Here is a 16,639-nt window from a genome sequence, read left to right on the forward strand (position 1 = left end):
CACTGACCACCAGGGTGCAGATGCTGAATGCAGGAACTGCTCCTGGTGGTCAGTGTGCTTCCACAGGAGGAACTCTGCTCAGCCAGAAGGCAGGCTCACAGCTGGTGAGCATAGTGGTGATGGCAGGAGCCTCTCCCACCTCCGCAGTAGCGCTAAGGATGTCCAACTGACGGACATTCCCCAAGGGCTCCCGGATTGCGAGAGGGTGCAGGCCAGGCTGAGGGAAACCCCTGCCCCCGAGTGCATGAATTTCTTGCACCAGGCCTCTAGTTTCGTTAATAAACTGATAAATGAATGGATGTATGCATGAAATTTAAAAAAACACAGACCATCTCCAAAGGAAATTATTTCTATTTATTTACATTTTTGATTTTCATAAATAAATACTCTAGTAGATTTACTAATATCTTATGATTGTAGGAAGTCTAGCTTACAGCTGGTGCAGAAAATCTCTCCATAACTTCCCTGTTAAAAATTCTTCAATCTCTTTTGGAGAGGGATCTTCTATCTCCAAACCAACTATTCCTATAATGACTAGTTCTGAATATTAGGCAAGTCTACTTAGTTGCATTCAGCCTATTTAGTATTGCAAGGCCACCTGGAATAATTCTCTGGCCTCTTTTCCCTGCCAGCTCATCAGATTTTAAAGTCAGGGCATATAATCTGCTTTGTTCCTTGGAATTTTCCTCGCGGGACCCAGCTTCAAGCCTCATGTTCCTTTGCTCAGCCATTGGTCATTGTCCCTGAAAGTTCTGTTTGGCTTGTGCTGAGACTGAGATGAGCACACAATCCCTAAACACACAATATTTTTGGCAAGAGATACTGGAAAAGATGAAGCAGCAAGGGGCATTCCAACATGGCCCAGATAAGCCCTAAAGAGGATAATCTTCAGCAAGTTTAATCCTCTGGATCTCAGTCCTCATGGTTGCTAAGCTTCTCTCCCTTATTAGTAACATCAGAGACCATCTCACCACATAGGGAAAGCGGAAGTGCATCGGGCCCTGGGCCTGTTCCTCTCTGAATTGACTTTCCCCAGCCTGTGTGCTGCTGTAGTTCTGCAAACTGGGTTTTTAGCCCTACTAGGGGAGAGTATTCTAGACATGGGTCACAGAGGTCCTCACTGATTAAGTCCAACATTTAGAGAACATTCTCTGTATCAGACACTGCTCCTAGATGCTGGAAAAACAGAGTTGAAAAAGCTCTACTCATGCCATTAAAGAGTGTTTAGGAAATTTAAGGGAAAGGCATGTAACTATATGTAACAACAATTCAAGGAAGTAGATGCTATTATTAAGAAAAAAAGGCTTGTTTGGAGTAGGGAAGACTTCAATTGGTCATGTCCTAGGCATTTATGCTAAATGCTTTATGTATTTATTTCACCTTTTATTGTGTTTTCTTAACTGAGGTCATTTTATATATGTTATTCTGTATCCTGATTTCTTTTTCACTTGAAATGAAGATAATGTCAATAAACATAGATCTAACTCAAAAATGGCTGCATATGACATAATGTGCATATATGCAATTTGTCTGACCATTCTCTGTCAAGAGCCCATCAGGTTGAATTCAGCTTTTTTGTAACTATAAGTAATGCTGTAATAAACACTCTAGATGTGTACACTTTCATACAAAAACTTCTACAAATTTTTGTGCACCGGGCCTCTAGTATAATAAAAGGCTAATATGCAAATCGACTGAATGACCAATTGTTATGACACACACTGACCACCAGGGTGCAGAATCTCAACGCAGGAACTGCCCCTGGTGGTCAGTGTGCTTCCACAGGGGGAACTCCGCTCAGTCAGAAGCCAGGCTCACGGCTGGCGAGCGTAGTGGTGATGGCGGGAGCCTCTTCTACCTCCGCAGCAGCGCTAAGGATGTCCAACTGATGGACATCCCCCAAGGGCTCCCGGATTGCGAGAGGGTGCAGGCCAGGCTGAGGGAACCCCCTGCCCCCGAGTGTATGAATTTCTTGCGCCAGGCCTCTAGTTTGGTTAATAAACTGATAAATGAATGAATGGATGTATGCATGATCAAATTTAAAAAAACACAGACCATCTCCAAAAGAAATTATTTCTATTTATTTACATTTTTGATTTTTATAAATAAATACTCTAGTAGATTTACTAATATCTTATGATTGTAGGAAGTCTAGCTTACAGCTGGTGCAGAAAATCTCCATAACTTCCCTGTTAAAAATTCTTCAATCTCTTTTGGAGAGGGATCTTCTATCTCCAAACCAACTATTCCTATAATGACTAGTTCTGAATATTAGGCAAGTCTACTTAGTTGCATTCAGCCTATTTAGTATTGCAAGGCCACCTGGAATAATTCTCTGGCCTCTTTTCCCTGCCAGCTCATCAGATTTTAAAGTCAGGGCATATAATCTGCTTTGTTCCTTGGAATTTTCCTCGCGGGACCCAGCTTCAAGCCTCATGTTCCTTTGCTCAGCCATTGGTCATTGTCCCTGAAAGTTCTGTTTGGCTTGTGCTGAGACTGAGATGAGCACACAATCCCTAAACACACAATATTTTTGGCAAGAGATACTGGAAAAGATGAAGCAGCAAGGGGCATTCCAACATGGCCCAGATAAGCCCTAAAGAGGATAATCTTCAGCAAGTTTAATCCTCTGGATCTCAGTCCTCATGGTTGCTAAGCTTCTCTCCCTTATTAGTAACATCAGAGACCATCTCACCACATAGGGAAAGCGGAAGTGCATCGGGCCCTGGGCCTGTTCCTCTCTGAATTGACTTTCCCCAGCCTGTGTGCTGCTGTAGTTCTGCAAACTGGGTTTTTAGCCCTACTAGGGGAGAGTATTCTAGACATGGGTCACAGAGGTCCTCACTGATTAAGTCCAACATTTAGAGAACATTCTCTGTATCAGACACTGCTCCTAGATGCTGGAAAAACAGAGTTGAAAAAGCTCTACTCATGCCATTAAAGAGTGTTTAGGAAATTTAAGGGAAAGGCATGTAACTATATGTAACAACAATTCAAGGAAGTAGATGCTATTATTAAGAAAAAAAGGCTTGTTTGGAGTAGGGAAGACTTCAATTGGTCATGTCCTAGGCATTTATGCTAAATGCTTTATGTATTTATTTCACCTGTTATTGATAGCAATTTTATTAGGCTTGTATTATCAAACCCATTTCACCCATAGGGAATCAAGGCTCACCTCTCATTCACCTAGTCATTCATTCAACAAAACATTCTTGAATGCAGAATATGTATTCCACCCTATTTTATGCATTCAGGATCAGTCAGTGTCCTCTAGAAGCTATATTGCAGTGGATATACAGTCTATAGTTTGCATACTTATTAATATGTAAAAAAAGTAAAATGTAATTTTAAATTATCAAATAAACTTTAAAGAAAAATGAGATAGGTTGAGGAGATATAGAGAAACTGACTGGGGGTTGGGGTAGCTGTTTTAACAAGAATTATTAGGGAAGGCTCCAATAAGGAGGTGTTATCTGAACAGAAACCTGAATGAAATGAGAAAGTGAGCCATGCAAAGATGTGGAGAAAACTGATTTCATGTGCAGGAAGCAAGTACAAAGGCTTAGCTGGATTCAAACCCAGGTCTGTTATATCTCAAAATTTTCAACCACTAGGCTCTATTGCCAGATTTGGCTCTCAAAGGCTGGGAAGGCTTTTACAAAGTGAAGAATGTGGAGAAGGCATTCTAAGCAGAGAGAAGACCAAGTTCAGCATCCTGAGGAGTTCTGATCCTTGGACTAAAACAGGTTATTTCCATGAATCCTGGGAAAAAAATCCTTAGCACCAAAATGACTTCAGCTATAGTCTCTTTCCAGTGTGAGGTTTAGGGACTTGGGAAGTCAAACAGCAGCACGTGCAGTTCTACCTCTCTGCTTCCCAACATCTCTGAATCTCAGTGTTTTCATGGCACAGAGCCAGAAGGCCTTGGATTGAGTCCTCTCTGGCCATTGCAAGTAATAATTTTACTTGGAGCAACAAGGCTTACAAGTCAGACAAACCTGGGCTTACTTCCTCTTAGTCTTCAGTAGTTCTCAACCTTCTGGCCCTTTAAATACAGTTCCTCATGTTGTGACCCAGCCATAAAATTATTTTCGTTGCTACTTCATAACAGTTTGGCTCAGTGGATGGAGCGTCAGCCTGCGGACTGAAGGGTCCCAGGTTCGATTCCGGCCAAGAGCATGTACCTTGGTTGCGGGCACATCCCCAGTGGGAAGTGTGCAGGAGGCAGCTGATCGATGTTTCTCTCTCATCGATGTTTCTAACTTTCTATCCTTCTCCCTTCCTCTCTGTAATAAATCAATAAAATATATAAAAAAAGGCTAACTGTGGTTTCTGAACTGTCATCTCTGCTCAAAAGTCACACTGCCATTATTTATGTTATATTTATGCACCTTTGACAAAACGTGCACTCTTCATGGTTTCTCCCTTTGAAAAAATGGGGATATTAGCCCTTTCCTCTGGACTATTGTGAGGATCAAATGGGAGAATCTTTTGTAAGAGCTTTATAAATTATAAAATGCTGTACAAACACGAGGGCTTCTTGTTGTAATGTACATATGTTTGGATTTGCAAGATGTTAGTCATGAAGACCATATATGATCTTCGTTTGTGGCTCATTCATTCATGTATTTTTTTGAGTTCATACACTAAGGGCCTGTGCTAGGTTCTGGAGAGAACAAGGTAAGACAGACATGATCCCTAACATCCAGAGTAATCTGGAATGCCTGCACATTCCAGGAACATCTTCATGTCTGTGGTGTTTTTGTGTGTGGGGGGTTTGTTTTGTTTATTTGAGTGTGTGTGTGTGTGTGTGCGCGTTTAGCTGCTTTTTATAATCAATTTATTTTAAAAATCAACTCAAAATAACTTTCTAATTTCATTTGGCTCTTGAGCTTTACTATACTTAAGATATTTTTTTAACCCAGGAAAACAGCTTTGCTCATCATGCATTGACTTTCATTTTAAAAATACACTAGTATTTTAGGATTTACACATTCATTTGTAATTGAAAGCACAAGATCCCAAAAAAAGATAGAGAAGTGACTTCTGCTCATTTTGGCCTGTATTCACTTATTCATGAGTTTGGAAGTATGACGCTAATTGATGACCAATCAATCTCCTACAGGAGACTCGTGTGTGGGCCCAATGCCATTGAGGTGGAAATTCAACCCATATGGAAGCTGCTTATTAAACAGGTAACTAACTTTTGCTTTCTTTTTGGAAAAACAAACAAAAGAACTCTCATCCTTTACTTTTTTTAAAAATATAGATGTGAATGTTTTTGAAGGAGTTGGTTTACAATTGTGGAGGCTTGCAAACCTGAAATCTGTAGGGCAGGAGGCAGTCTGGAAGTTGAGAGAAGAGTTGATGTCACTGTCTTGTCTCTGAAATGTGTAGGGCAACCAGTAGGCTGGAAACTCAGGAGGATTTCTACATTGCAATCTTAAGGAAGAATTCCTTCTCCTCTAGGAAATCTCAGTTTTTGCTCTTAAGGTTTTTAACCCATATTATCAAGGGCAATCTCACATACTTAAAGTCAACTGATTGTAAAGGTAAATCACATCTGCAAAATACCTTCACAGAAACATCTGGTCTAGGGTCTGAGCACTATAGCTTAGCCAAGTTACACATAAAATGAACCATCACAATATACCTCTTCTCTTCTCTTCTCTTCTCTTCTCTTCTCTTCTACTTAGCCAAGTTACACATAAAATGAACCATCACAATAAACCTTTTCTCTTCTCTTCTCTCCTCTTCTCTCCTCTCCTCTTCTCTCCTCTTCTCTTCTCTTCTCTTCTTTTCTTTACAACTTACTTTGGCTGTCTTGCCAAACATTCAACTCTCTCTTCTTATCCCATCCTTTATTTTTTATTTTCTACTACTCAGGGGAATCTTAAGCAACACACAGGTACTTTGATGTGAACAAAGTCTATTTTTATGCAAATTCTTTTTGTTATTACCCCATTGCCTTTAGTCTATGCCTTTCTTACATATTGAGGTTTCCTATTTTAAAAAATATTTTTAAAAATATATATTGTTGTTCCAGGATTTCTGATTGGTCCCTTTCAATAATCACTTGTTTTAAATTCAAATCTATTTTAAAACATCTCTTCCCAGTCTGAGGGAAGAGTCCTGTTTCATAATCTCCTGTTTGTTTTCTTAAAATTTTTATAGTGATTATGGGGGGGCGGGGAGCAATGCTTAGATTGCTATGATGTTTTTGAGAATTTTAGAATACTATTTTGGTCTTTTTAAAAAAAATATTGCTCTGCTATTTCCATTTTCTGAGAATGACTTCTTCCTTTGTTGGCATATTTTTTGTTTGTTTGTTTTTTTGAGTATTTTCTTTGTGTGCTTTGAAGTTATTTTACCTTTTTGGTAAACTCACCTCAAGTGGGATTTCCCCTCCTCCTTCATTTTTGTCTGTCTTCCTGTACTCACTTTCCCTCTTTAGTGGCTCTGCGTTTTGCCTCTTACTGGTCCCCTCAGGTCCCCAGTTCAGAAATAGGGCCTATACAGGAGGTTTGGGTCTGCACCCTGGGAGGTGCAGGTGCTGAGCCAGATTGGGGCTTGGACAAGTTCACAATTGCACCATGAGCTCTGTTCTGTCCTACTTCTCTCTCCGCTGGTGAACCACTGCTTGTTATGACTTTTCTCAACCTCTGCTCTTGGGCAGAGGAACCCCATTGCTACCCATGTTCTGCTCTGCAAGCTTGGGTTTTGTCCCCTGCCACTTATGGGGCACTTTCTATCTTACTCCCATTACAACGGAGCTTCTGTCTATCCCTCTTCTGTCCTTGTCTGGAACTCAGTAGGCTGATCACATTAGTCCTCACTCAATTGCATGTTTCTAGTCTATTTCTAATCCACAAAGATGGTAATTTTATTTTATTTTTGATCATGGTCATATCTTTTATAAAATAAATTTTTATTAGACTCTTCACCTTAGGTCAGGGGTGGGCAACCTTTATGTGAGTGCGTGCCAAAACCAGCAAAATCTCTGACTCAAAATTCTTCTGCGTGCCAACCCTAATTTTTTGAGAACATGTTACGCCTACTTGATATCTCTTAAGGTGTACGTATGTGAAGAACCTTGAATAAAATTCATTCGAGCGACAAAAACACAGTATATGATGGTGAAAAATATATTTATTTTTAATGTATACATGTACACTGATAGTCCGACAGAAAACTTTATGACTTCGTTTGATATTATCAGTGGGACTTTTGCTGCTGCATCACTGATGACAGAGATCTTACATCAGGTTTATATTTCGTGACCTTCAGAGATATGCACAAGCTACTACTTTCATCCGTCAGGCTACTCCTATTAGGAGACTTAACAAAATTCATCACTGAGAACAAAGGTTCACAAACATATGTGGACGAAACCAAAACACTGGTCGGATCTAGGAAGGCAGGGAGAGTTAAGGCAGAGGCATAGAAATTGCTCTTCCCCTCTCTCATCAATCCATGTCTATGGTTTTTAAGATAACTTGTTATGTAAAATTATTTATTTATCTAAGATGCACCTACACTGAATTTATCTGAAAAATAAAAAAGTCGATATTAAGAAAAAAATTGTAAATAGATTATAAGAGAGGGTTTTATGTGCCAGCAAAAGTTACTGGCGTGCCATATTTGGCACGCGTGCCAAGGGTTGCCCACCCATGCCTTAGGTTCACAGCAAAATGAAGTGGAAAGTACAGAGATTTCCCATTTACCCCATGTCCCCACGTATACACAGACTCTGCCACTCTGGAAAAGCAGGCTGCTTCTTAAACTTCTTATTCAAGTACATTTTCAAATTGCCAAACACTCTCCCAGGTGTCAATTGATCTATTTTGAAAGAGGTGCTAGTATTTTTCTGGCACCTATTTACCAGGCCTTTAATAGAAAAAAAAGCAGGTAAAACTGTTTTTCTCACATTTGGTTTCAAAACAATATTGAATAAGAGAACTACATTAATTATGATGGTATTTAACAAGAAGTATTTAACAAATTTTCTACTGAGTTTGTATAAACTGGAAATCATATTATCATTAATGCATAATCTACAATTAGAACATTTTATACCAAGCAACCAGAAAAGCTATAATTTGTAAACAAAAAAAGTCATTGTGCAATAGAAATAGTAAGAACCATTAAGGAACAAAAGCTTTTTTAATATACAAAATATACCTAAGGGTTTAAGAAACTCTTAAGGTACAGCCTATTCACTTCTTAACCAGATATCAGTTCATTTTTAGGACTAAAGTAGAAGTGTAATTAACATATTAGAGAACTATGGAAAATAGAGGTAAGGAAGAATGGCACTGGTTTTAGGTATTTCATCTAATTTATAATCATCATAAAGAGTGCTTCACCAAGAAAAGAATCCTTGCTTTGCTCAGATGGACTCTTTAATTCTCACTACTTGTGTGTGTCACGTGACCATATCTAGCTCCGCCCCATCAGGTTGCTCTGCTACTATCATTAATAGAGAAATCAGCAGGAAATGTAGTTGAATGTATTACCAAAATATACCTGCATAGATATCTAGCTTTGGGGCTGGCAATGCAATCTGCTCCTGGTTTTTACTGCAGAATTGGATAAGACCTTTTTCTTCACTGCTCCTCCTGTTCAAGGGAAGGTCTATGCTGACTTGACTGGCTCTCAGAGGATCTTTCTAAGATCTGTAACATAAGAGTAGGTTATTTTAAAATGTCCGGGTAAAATTAGAATCTTTAATTTTCATTGCACCGTTTGACTAAATCTATAGCATGTGATAATGTGGGGGGAAAAAAAAACCCTGCAGTAAAAATGTTCAAAATGAAGTTTGTTTAAAAATGAGACTAAATCCAGTTTCTCCACCAATATGGGTAAATATGTTTAAAAATGTAAATTGTTGAATTTTGATATTGGCAATGTATTTTTGAAAATTCGAAATAATAAGAATGATCAATTTGTGGCCATACCTTTGAGTGATTAAAATAATTTTGTTTCCGCCTTATTACATTCTATGTTCTTGACATTGCCTCCACCGAAATTAATGGAGTTCTAAGTGCATTCTGAAATAGTAGAGGTTGTTGGATGCTATAAAAAATGGGAAGTACAACTCTATAAAGAAATGACATCATCTTAACTATAAGTGACTTAAATGTTATTTTTGTACTTGCAGGTTTTAAATCCATTTTATGTGTTCCAAGCCTTTACCTTGACTTTGTGGATGTCTCAAGGTTACATAGAATACTCTGTTGCCATCATGATCTTGTCTGTTATCTCCATTGTCTTAACTGTGTATGATTTGCGACAGGTAAGAACTGAATTCACAGTTGGATTCTATTTACTTTCTGGCTATATGAGAAGCAAAGTACATGAAATTTGCATTGACAGCAAGGACTTGCTTTGTTAAACATATGCCAAAACAAAGAAAAAAGCAAAGATGTACTAAGTGTAAGATCTTCAGGAATACTAGGTAGGTTTAAATGACTTTGGAAACTCTGATTATCGGCTAAAGGCTGCATTGAACACTATATTTAGAAGAACTTTGATGCTGTGTCTGAATATTATGGGAAAGAATGCTGTGATGGATTAATGATGCCAGCCGTGGTTTTAGAAAGAATGATTGGCAGCATCCTAGCTGTGTGTTTTAATAAAGACTGCTTCAAGTCTGTAGTGACAGAAACCCAACTTGAGCTAAATTAAGCAACTCACTTAAGCCATTTTAGGGTTGTTTGTATTTAGATAGATCCAGATACAGTATTCAAACAATGAATAGGAATCTGTTTCTCTTTATCTCTTCACCCTGCCTTACCAGAATGCTACTCAAAGTATGGTCTGCGGACTGGGGCTAGTCTGCAAACTATTCGTTTTTTGTGTGTGATTCAACAAGTACTACCGAACTCAAGAGTAGGCATTTATGAACTTTTTATAATAATCAGATATTGTCCTAACCCTCAAACATGTGGTCATTTTTCTATAAATCATGGTTTAAGAAATAATGTTTTACAATATGTGGTCTTTACCCTCCATACAGTGGCAAAGATGGCCACAGCAGCTTCAGGTATATCTCCCTTCAGGGCTCATGATCTCAGTTGAAGAGAGGGAAATCCCTACTTATGCCATGTCCATATTCCCCAAAAGTCCCTGGTTGGGACAGTTGGAAATGGAATATGGCAGTGCCACATGCATTCATCTGCCTCCAAACCCTTTTTCTTTGAGCTCTTTTAATTCAGTATTTCAATGTGTCCTTCATGCTGTGAAACACGCTATTTTCCTTTGTGACTAAATGTTCTCCCAAGGTGGACTCCAATTTAGTCTTCACTAGGAGCTTTATGCTTTCCATGCAAGCACATTCTTCATCAGAACATGGTTTTTAAGAGCTTCACATTTCCCTTACGCCTGAAGCCCCTCATAGGCTGTCCTGCTAATTCCTAGATCCCTGAGTAATGCAAACCCTTCTCATTGGTGATGGTAAGTTCACAGTGTATGACCTCTCCCTCTCCCTTACCATCTCTGTGTACCTTATAACCATTTAAAATCTTCCTTTTTAAAAAGCCAGTTTTATAAATGACATAACAACATATTTTGAAATAGTATTAGCTGACTATTACCTACTAGAGCAGTGGTTCTTAGCCTTCCTAATGCCACAACCCTTTAATAGAGTTCCTCATGTTGTGGTGGCCCCCAATTTCATTATTACAAATGGAACATAATTAAAGCATAGTGATTAATCACAAAAACAATATGTAATTATATATGTGTGTTACGATGGTCTTAGGCAACCCCTGTGAAAGGGTCATTCAGCCCCCAAAGGGGTCAATACCCACAGGTTGAGAACCGCTGTACTAGAGGCTCGGTGCATGAAATTCATGCATGGGGGAGGAAGGGGAGGAGGGGTCCCTCAGCCTGGCCTGCACCCTCTCCAATCCAGGACCCCTCGGGAGATGTCCAATTGCCTCTCGCAATGTGACTCCTAACCACTCGCCTGCCTGCCTGATCATCCTTAACCCCTCTGCCTGCCTGATTGCCCCTAACTGCTCCCCCGCTGGCCTGATCTCCCCTAACCACTTCTGCCTCACCTGCACCCAGGACCCAGGATTCCCTCCTCCAGCTGGTCGCAGGCACCAGGACCTGGGCTTCCCTTCCTCTGGCCGGCCACAGGTACCCAGGACCCAGGCTGGCTTTGCCTGGGCTGGCCACAGCAGCAAGGGACTGTGGGGTGTGCGGCTTATCCCTCTCCCGGGCCGCAGCCTGGCTGGTCCCCATTCCTCTCTTGCGAGCTCATTTGTGCCTGGCTGGTCCCCATTCCTCTCTCCCCAGAGTTGAGCGTCTGAGCTGTTATGGCATGATGGCGTGAGGGCATGATGACCATTTGCATATTAGCTCTTTATTATATAGGATAACTCCACAGCTCCTCCAAGTGTCAGATTTCTATAGCATCTTTCTAGAAAATGTTTTACTCCTTTGTTTAGAATTCATCAAACTGAATCATGAAGCAACCCTGAAGGAATATCTAACTGTATTTGTTGTATATTTTCAAAAGCCTGACAGTAGAATAAGCTTTTTAGACATGATGAGCAATGATACTTGTGTCACCTTGTTAACTCTGTTGAACTGTTGAAACCATCCAGTCTCAAACTTCAGTCTTCATCTAGAGAGGAGGAAATTAAGATACAGGGAGCTTGACCCAGATCATAAAGTGGGTTGGTGACAGGCTGAGCTCCTGGCTTTTCATAAAATTCAATTCTACTGCATATACATTATTTCCTTAGCACAAACCCTTTCCGAAGTAGCACCGTAGCCGGCAATGACGTTAAACATCACCATAGGAGAATGAATTCTAGCTGTCAGCAGAGTAAACTCTGGCCAAGTATTAGTGAGGCAGATGTGGAGGCATTGGAACATGCCTAATGGAAAGAGACCTTATTCCTACTCTGTTTCAGTCACTCAACACATATTAGGTCTAATATTGCCTTTTTAAAACTATATTTTTTTTATTGATTTTTTTTTTTTTACATAGAGGAAGAGAGAGGGATAGAGAGTTAGAAACATTGATGAGAGAGAAACATCGATCAGCTGCCTCCTGCACACTCCCCACTGGGGACGTGCCCGCAACAAGGCACATGCCCTTGACTGGAAATGAACCTGGGACCCTTCAGTCCACAGGCCAACGCTCTATCCACTGAGCCAAACCAGTTAGGGCTAATATTGGCTTTTTATCTGGTGTTCAGTGCTACACATTTTGAGTTATTAAGTGTTTGATGAGAAGTAAGAGAAAAGCAATATGTATTTAAAGAATTAGAAAACAGGACATAAAAATGAAAGGTTAAATGAATGGAGCTACTTTGAGCTAGAAAGTGAGGACTAGAAAAGCTTTGCTTTGATTGTTTTTGTTTATTTCCTTTTTTGAATGAGTAACTGAGTGCTTTCCTTCATGAACTAATTTAAATCACAAAAATATTAACAGTAACCAGTAACCTCCCTTTGATGGTTACAAATCCTTTCTGTCTGGCTATCAAGTCAGGGGCAGAGAGACTGTCCTGGTAAAAACTCTGAGCATTTGAGCAAAAGCATGAAAATACATACCAGGACAATAAAAGACCGGATACATTCTGCTCAGCCACAGTAGGGAATTATAGTGTTTCAAACTTTTACTTTTGTCATTTGGTAAAGGTATGAAATGTGAAGCCTCCAAATCAAATGTCTAGTTACTGGTTTTTGAGAAATCTTCGTTTTAATAAAATATCTAATTTGATACCTGCAAGTCACTCATGTGCTTTCTGGCTTAAGTCAAACATTAGTGAGTACAGTTCTCGCAATGTGCTTCATTCTGCTGGGAAGACACCTGCATACCACAAACAGAACAGATAATCACCAACCATCTCAGGGTCCTGAGAAAAAATACAGAATACGCTGAGGACTTTTAGCAGGGAGATCAGTGTTTCTTAGTGGTTAGAGCATCATCCTGCCCATGGAAGGGTCACAGGTTTGATTCCTAGTAAAGGCATGTACCTGGGTTGCAGGTTCGATCCCTGGCCTCGGCTTAGGATTTGTGAGACTGAATGATGAATCCTCTCTCTCCTACCTCTCTCCTTCTTCCATTCTCTCTAAAAATTAAAGAGAAAAAATATCCTCTGTGAGGATTAACAAAATATAAAAAGAACCCCCCCTTACTATTTGTGTTACTTGACACTATTTGTTACTTGAAACTTTAATAATCAGCTTCCTCATCTATAAGATGAGAGAGAGAGAGAGAGAGAGAGAGAGAGAGAGAGTGTGTGTAATAATGTGTGTGAAGAACTTATGTTCCCATACACTGTGGGCACTGAACACATGTTGTTAGTTCTTGTTATCACTGCTGTTGCTGTTGCTATTTTTATTATTATTTCTGGAGTGGAGAGGTAAGTGATGGGAAGATGGGAGGGGGCACAGAGATTGAAGGGAGGAGCCCTATACTTAACTTGAACAAGGAAGCAGCATACACAGGGCTTCCAATGACCAGTGACTCATTCATCTTGTGACTAGGGACTCTCTTCTCCTTCCCAGGCTCACTTTTCTCAGCTGTAAAGGGTGGAGGTGAAACTCTGTTTTATTAGGTCCCACTTCTTTAGGACTCATTTCGCCACAGCCACCAATAAGGAATGCAAAAAAAAAAAAAATCCAAAAAAGCCCCACAAAACTTTAAAACAATAAGAAACTTTCTAGTTCCTAGAGACCTGGGAGCATTTGAGCAAAAGCATGAAAATGCATGCTTTACCCTTTTAAATTACCTTAATCCAGACTCCAAGTTAAGAAATTTAGAAATGTATGTGTAAGTTAGGGGAAGGGTTGTAGAAAGAAAAAAATGTGTTGCAGACTTGAGTCAACTTGAGTCAACTCCTGTAGGATCTTGTTAGATGTTGGACTAGCTATCCAGATAAACTACTCACTCAGGTTGTGTGCACATAATAGAAATCCACTTAAATTACCTTAATCACAAAAGGGATCTATAGTATAAATATGCATCATAGATCATGGAACGCAAGGACATAAAGTACAGAGGACTTTACCACAGGCTGAACCCAAGAATTTGGTTACTCCCTCCGGCCTCCTAGTCTCTGACAGAGATGGGAGGAAGTGCGCATGTTTTGGGGAAAGTGCTCCACCTTCACTCCTCTTCTCTGAAGACTGGGTGCACCTGAGCCCTGGCAGCCTGCAACTAGCTTGTTTCATGTGACTCTGTCCCTCCACTGCCACAGTTAGTTGGTACCAGGAGCACCTGACCCACTGGAATCCAATCCATCAACAGGAGTGATGCTAACATGTTTTATTTTGCCTTAGATATTAAAATAAGGGCTTAAAGCTACCGCTCATCTGCATTAGAAACATCATCTGAGAAATGATGTATAGCCAGGACCAGGGTGGCCACACTTGATGCCCGTGTATGGACAAGCAGAGAAAAAACTTCAGCAGAGAAAGAGAGTGAAAGAATGAACCAAATATGCAATGAGACACAGAGGCGAGCAATGAACAGTCCAGCGGAGACAGAAAGAGTAACCTGCTCCTCATGGCATTTCCTGTTCCTATTCAGAGCCCTTGGAACACTTGGCTGCACTTCCTACCTTAGGTTCATAAGACATCCCTGCAGCCTCAAAAATTCTCATCTTCTGCCTAAACCAGATTTAAAAATTACTTACAATCAATGAGTCCCAAGTAAAGGATCTGTTATGTTCCCTAGAATGTTTTCAAATATTTCTCTTGACTTAGATACTGTTTTTGTCCTATATATTTCCCATCTATGTGTTTATGACAAACTTCAGTCTCTCTTTTAAAATCCTTTACAATGTTCATTTCTTCATTTGGAACTCAGGTCTACCTTTCTTTAAGGAAACCAAAAAGAAATTTAGAAATGTATGTGTAAGTTAGGGGAAGGGTTGTAGAAAGAAAAAAATAGGTTTGATTCTCTACTCTAGAAACCCATGTTTCAGCGAGGGAATTACTCAAGATTACCTAAGTCCTTGACCTATTAAATAAAAATATCCAGGGTATTAACAGGAATCTGCACTTTTTAACTATTTCCTAATAAGTGATTATTATGCATTCCAAAGGCATAAGAGCTGGTGTTTTAGGGGAATCCCCCAAAGGACAAATTCAAGCACTAAGATCTCAAATCTATCTATCTATCTATCTATCTATCTATCTATCTATCTATCATCATCATCACCTATCTATTTGTTATCAGTTTAACATATTTCTTCACTCTTTTTACTCTATAAAATATGCTGAAATCTATGGAGATTAATTTATGTATTAATTTGTTTTACTAAAGAAGGGTCATACTATGGATGTCAATCTGAAAGTTGCATTTTTCACTTTACAATATGTAAAATGACCATCCACCAAGGAAGCAAATACTTCTAGATCATGTTTACAAATAATGACATGATATTTCATGGTACCATACCATAATTTACTCAACCATTCTCTTATTTATGAAAAATAATGAATGTCCTCTCCAATTTTTTCACCACAAATATTTTGAATTAAACATAACTATAATATAGTTGATCCTTACATATTAGTGTTTACATTTTTTAAAGCAAAGCAACCAAAAGCCCATTTGCTAAATGAAAAGATATGTATATTTTGGATACTAATAGATACTGATGTTGCTTATTCCAAATTAAACAATTTATTATTCTATCAGCAGCATATGAGAGTATTCATTTCCCCAGATCTTCACTAACATTTGGTATTATATGTGGATATTTAAAATTTTTAAATCTAATATGTGTTTTAAAAATTGTTTCATTAATGTTTTAGTTTATATTTCTCTGATTACTAGTGAAAAGAGATACATTTTTCTTTGTCTGATAAAGATTTGTATTTTTTCCTATTTACTGCCTCTTTATATTTATCATATATATGGAAAAGTTTTATTTTTTAGTCTATTTTTCCTTTCTTGACTTTTGTCGGTTATTTAAAATGTGTCTAATGAAATATATTTTTCTTTTCTTTATGATTTCTGGTTTTCCTGTTCTGCTTCTAAACATGTTCTCTTCTGAAATTAGGTATTCTCTTTTTTCTATTTATAATTTTTAAAATATTTATTTTAAAATCCTTAAGGGAATTTAAACATTCAGGTTCTACATTTTAACAGAATTCCTAAGTGCTTTTACTCAAAACAGTGACTAATATGGGAACTTCAGATTTGATGGCAGTAATGCAAGATTTCTTTAAAAAGACATTAATCCTATTAGCAGTTGGATTTGTTACTAGAAGCTTATCTGACCCAACCTGTAAGGCATCTTGTAACACTATACAAAATGGGCCAGTTTCCTGAGACTGTATCTTTGCAGCTTAAATCATAAATCCTTAATAGTCAATATCTGTTTAGCACTTTATAGTTTGCAATGGGCTCCTGCATCCATAATGAATGTGCTTATGCGGGGCACGGCAAACAAAATGATACCCATAGCATTGTTATACCTCCCACCACCTGAGAGGAGGGACAGGGGATTCAGAGAGGTGAACTGATGCCATAGACCTTAGTCCAGATTTCCAGACTCCAAGTTAAGAACAACACACCATTCCACTGACTGGACAAAATCTCAAAGAGACCTATGAGTTTAACTGGGATAGTAAATGACTGAATATATATATATATATATATATT

At 38.9% G+C, this 16,639-nt stretch overlaps 1 protein-coding gene across 1 annotated transcript in view; it reads left to right on the plus strand.

The window, feature by feature from the left end:
• The window catches only part of ATP13A5 (ATPase type 13A5), a 106,977-nt gene that overhangs the window by 18,473 nt on the left and 71,865 nt on the right, over nucleotides 1-16,639 (plus strand). Inside the window, exons 6-7 of the mRNA XM_005873204.2 lie at nucleotides 5,126-5,195; nucleotides 9,161-9,295. Coding sequence (XP_005873266.1) covers nucleotides 5,126-5,195; nucleotides 9,161-9,295 — 205 coding nt within the window. The remainder of the gene's footprint in view (nucleotides 1-5,125; nucleotides 5,196-9,160; nucleotides 9,296-16,639) is intronic.

This window comes from Myotis brandtii, unplaced genomic scaffold (assembly GCF_000412655.1).
Source record: "Myotis brandtii unplaced genomic scaffold, ASM41265v1 scaffold4, whole genome shotgun sequence".
Classification (NCBI taxonomy): Eukaryota; Metazoa; Chordata; class Mammalia; order Chiroptera; family Vespertilionidae; genus Myotis; species Myotis brandtii.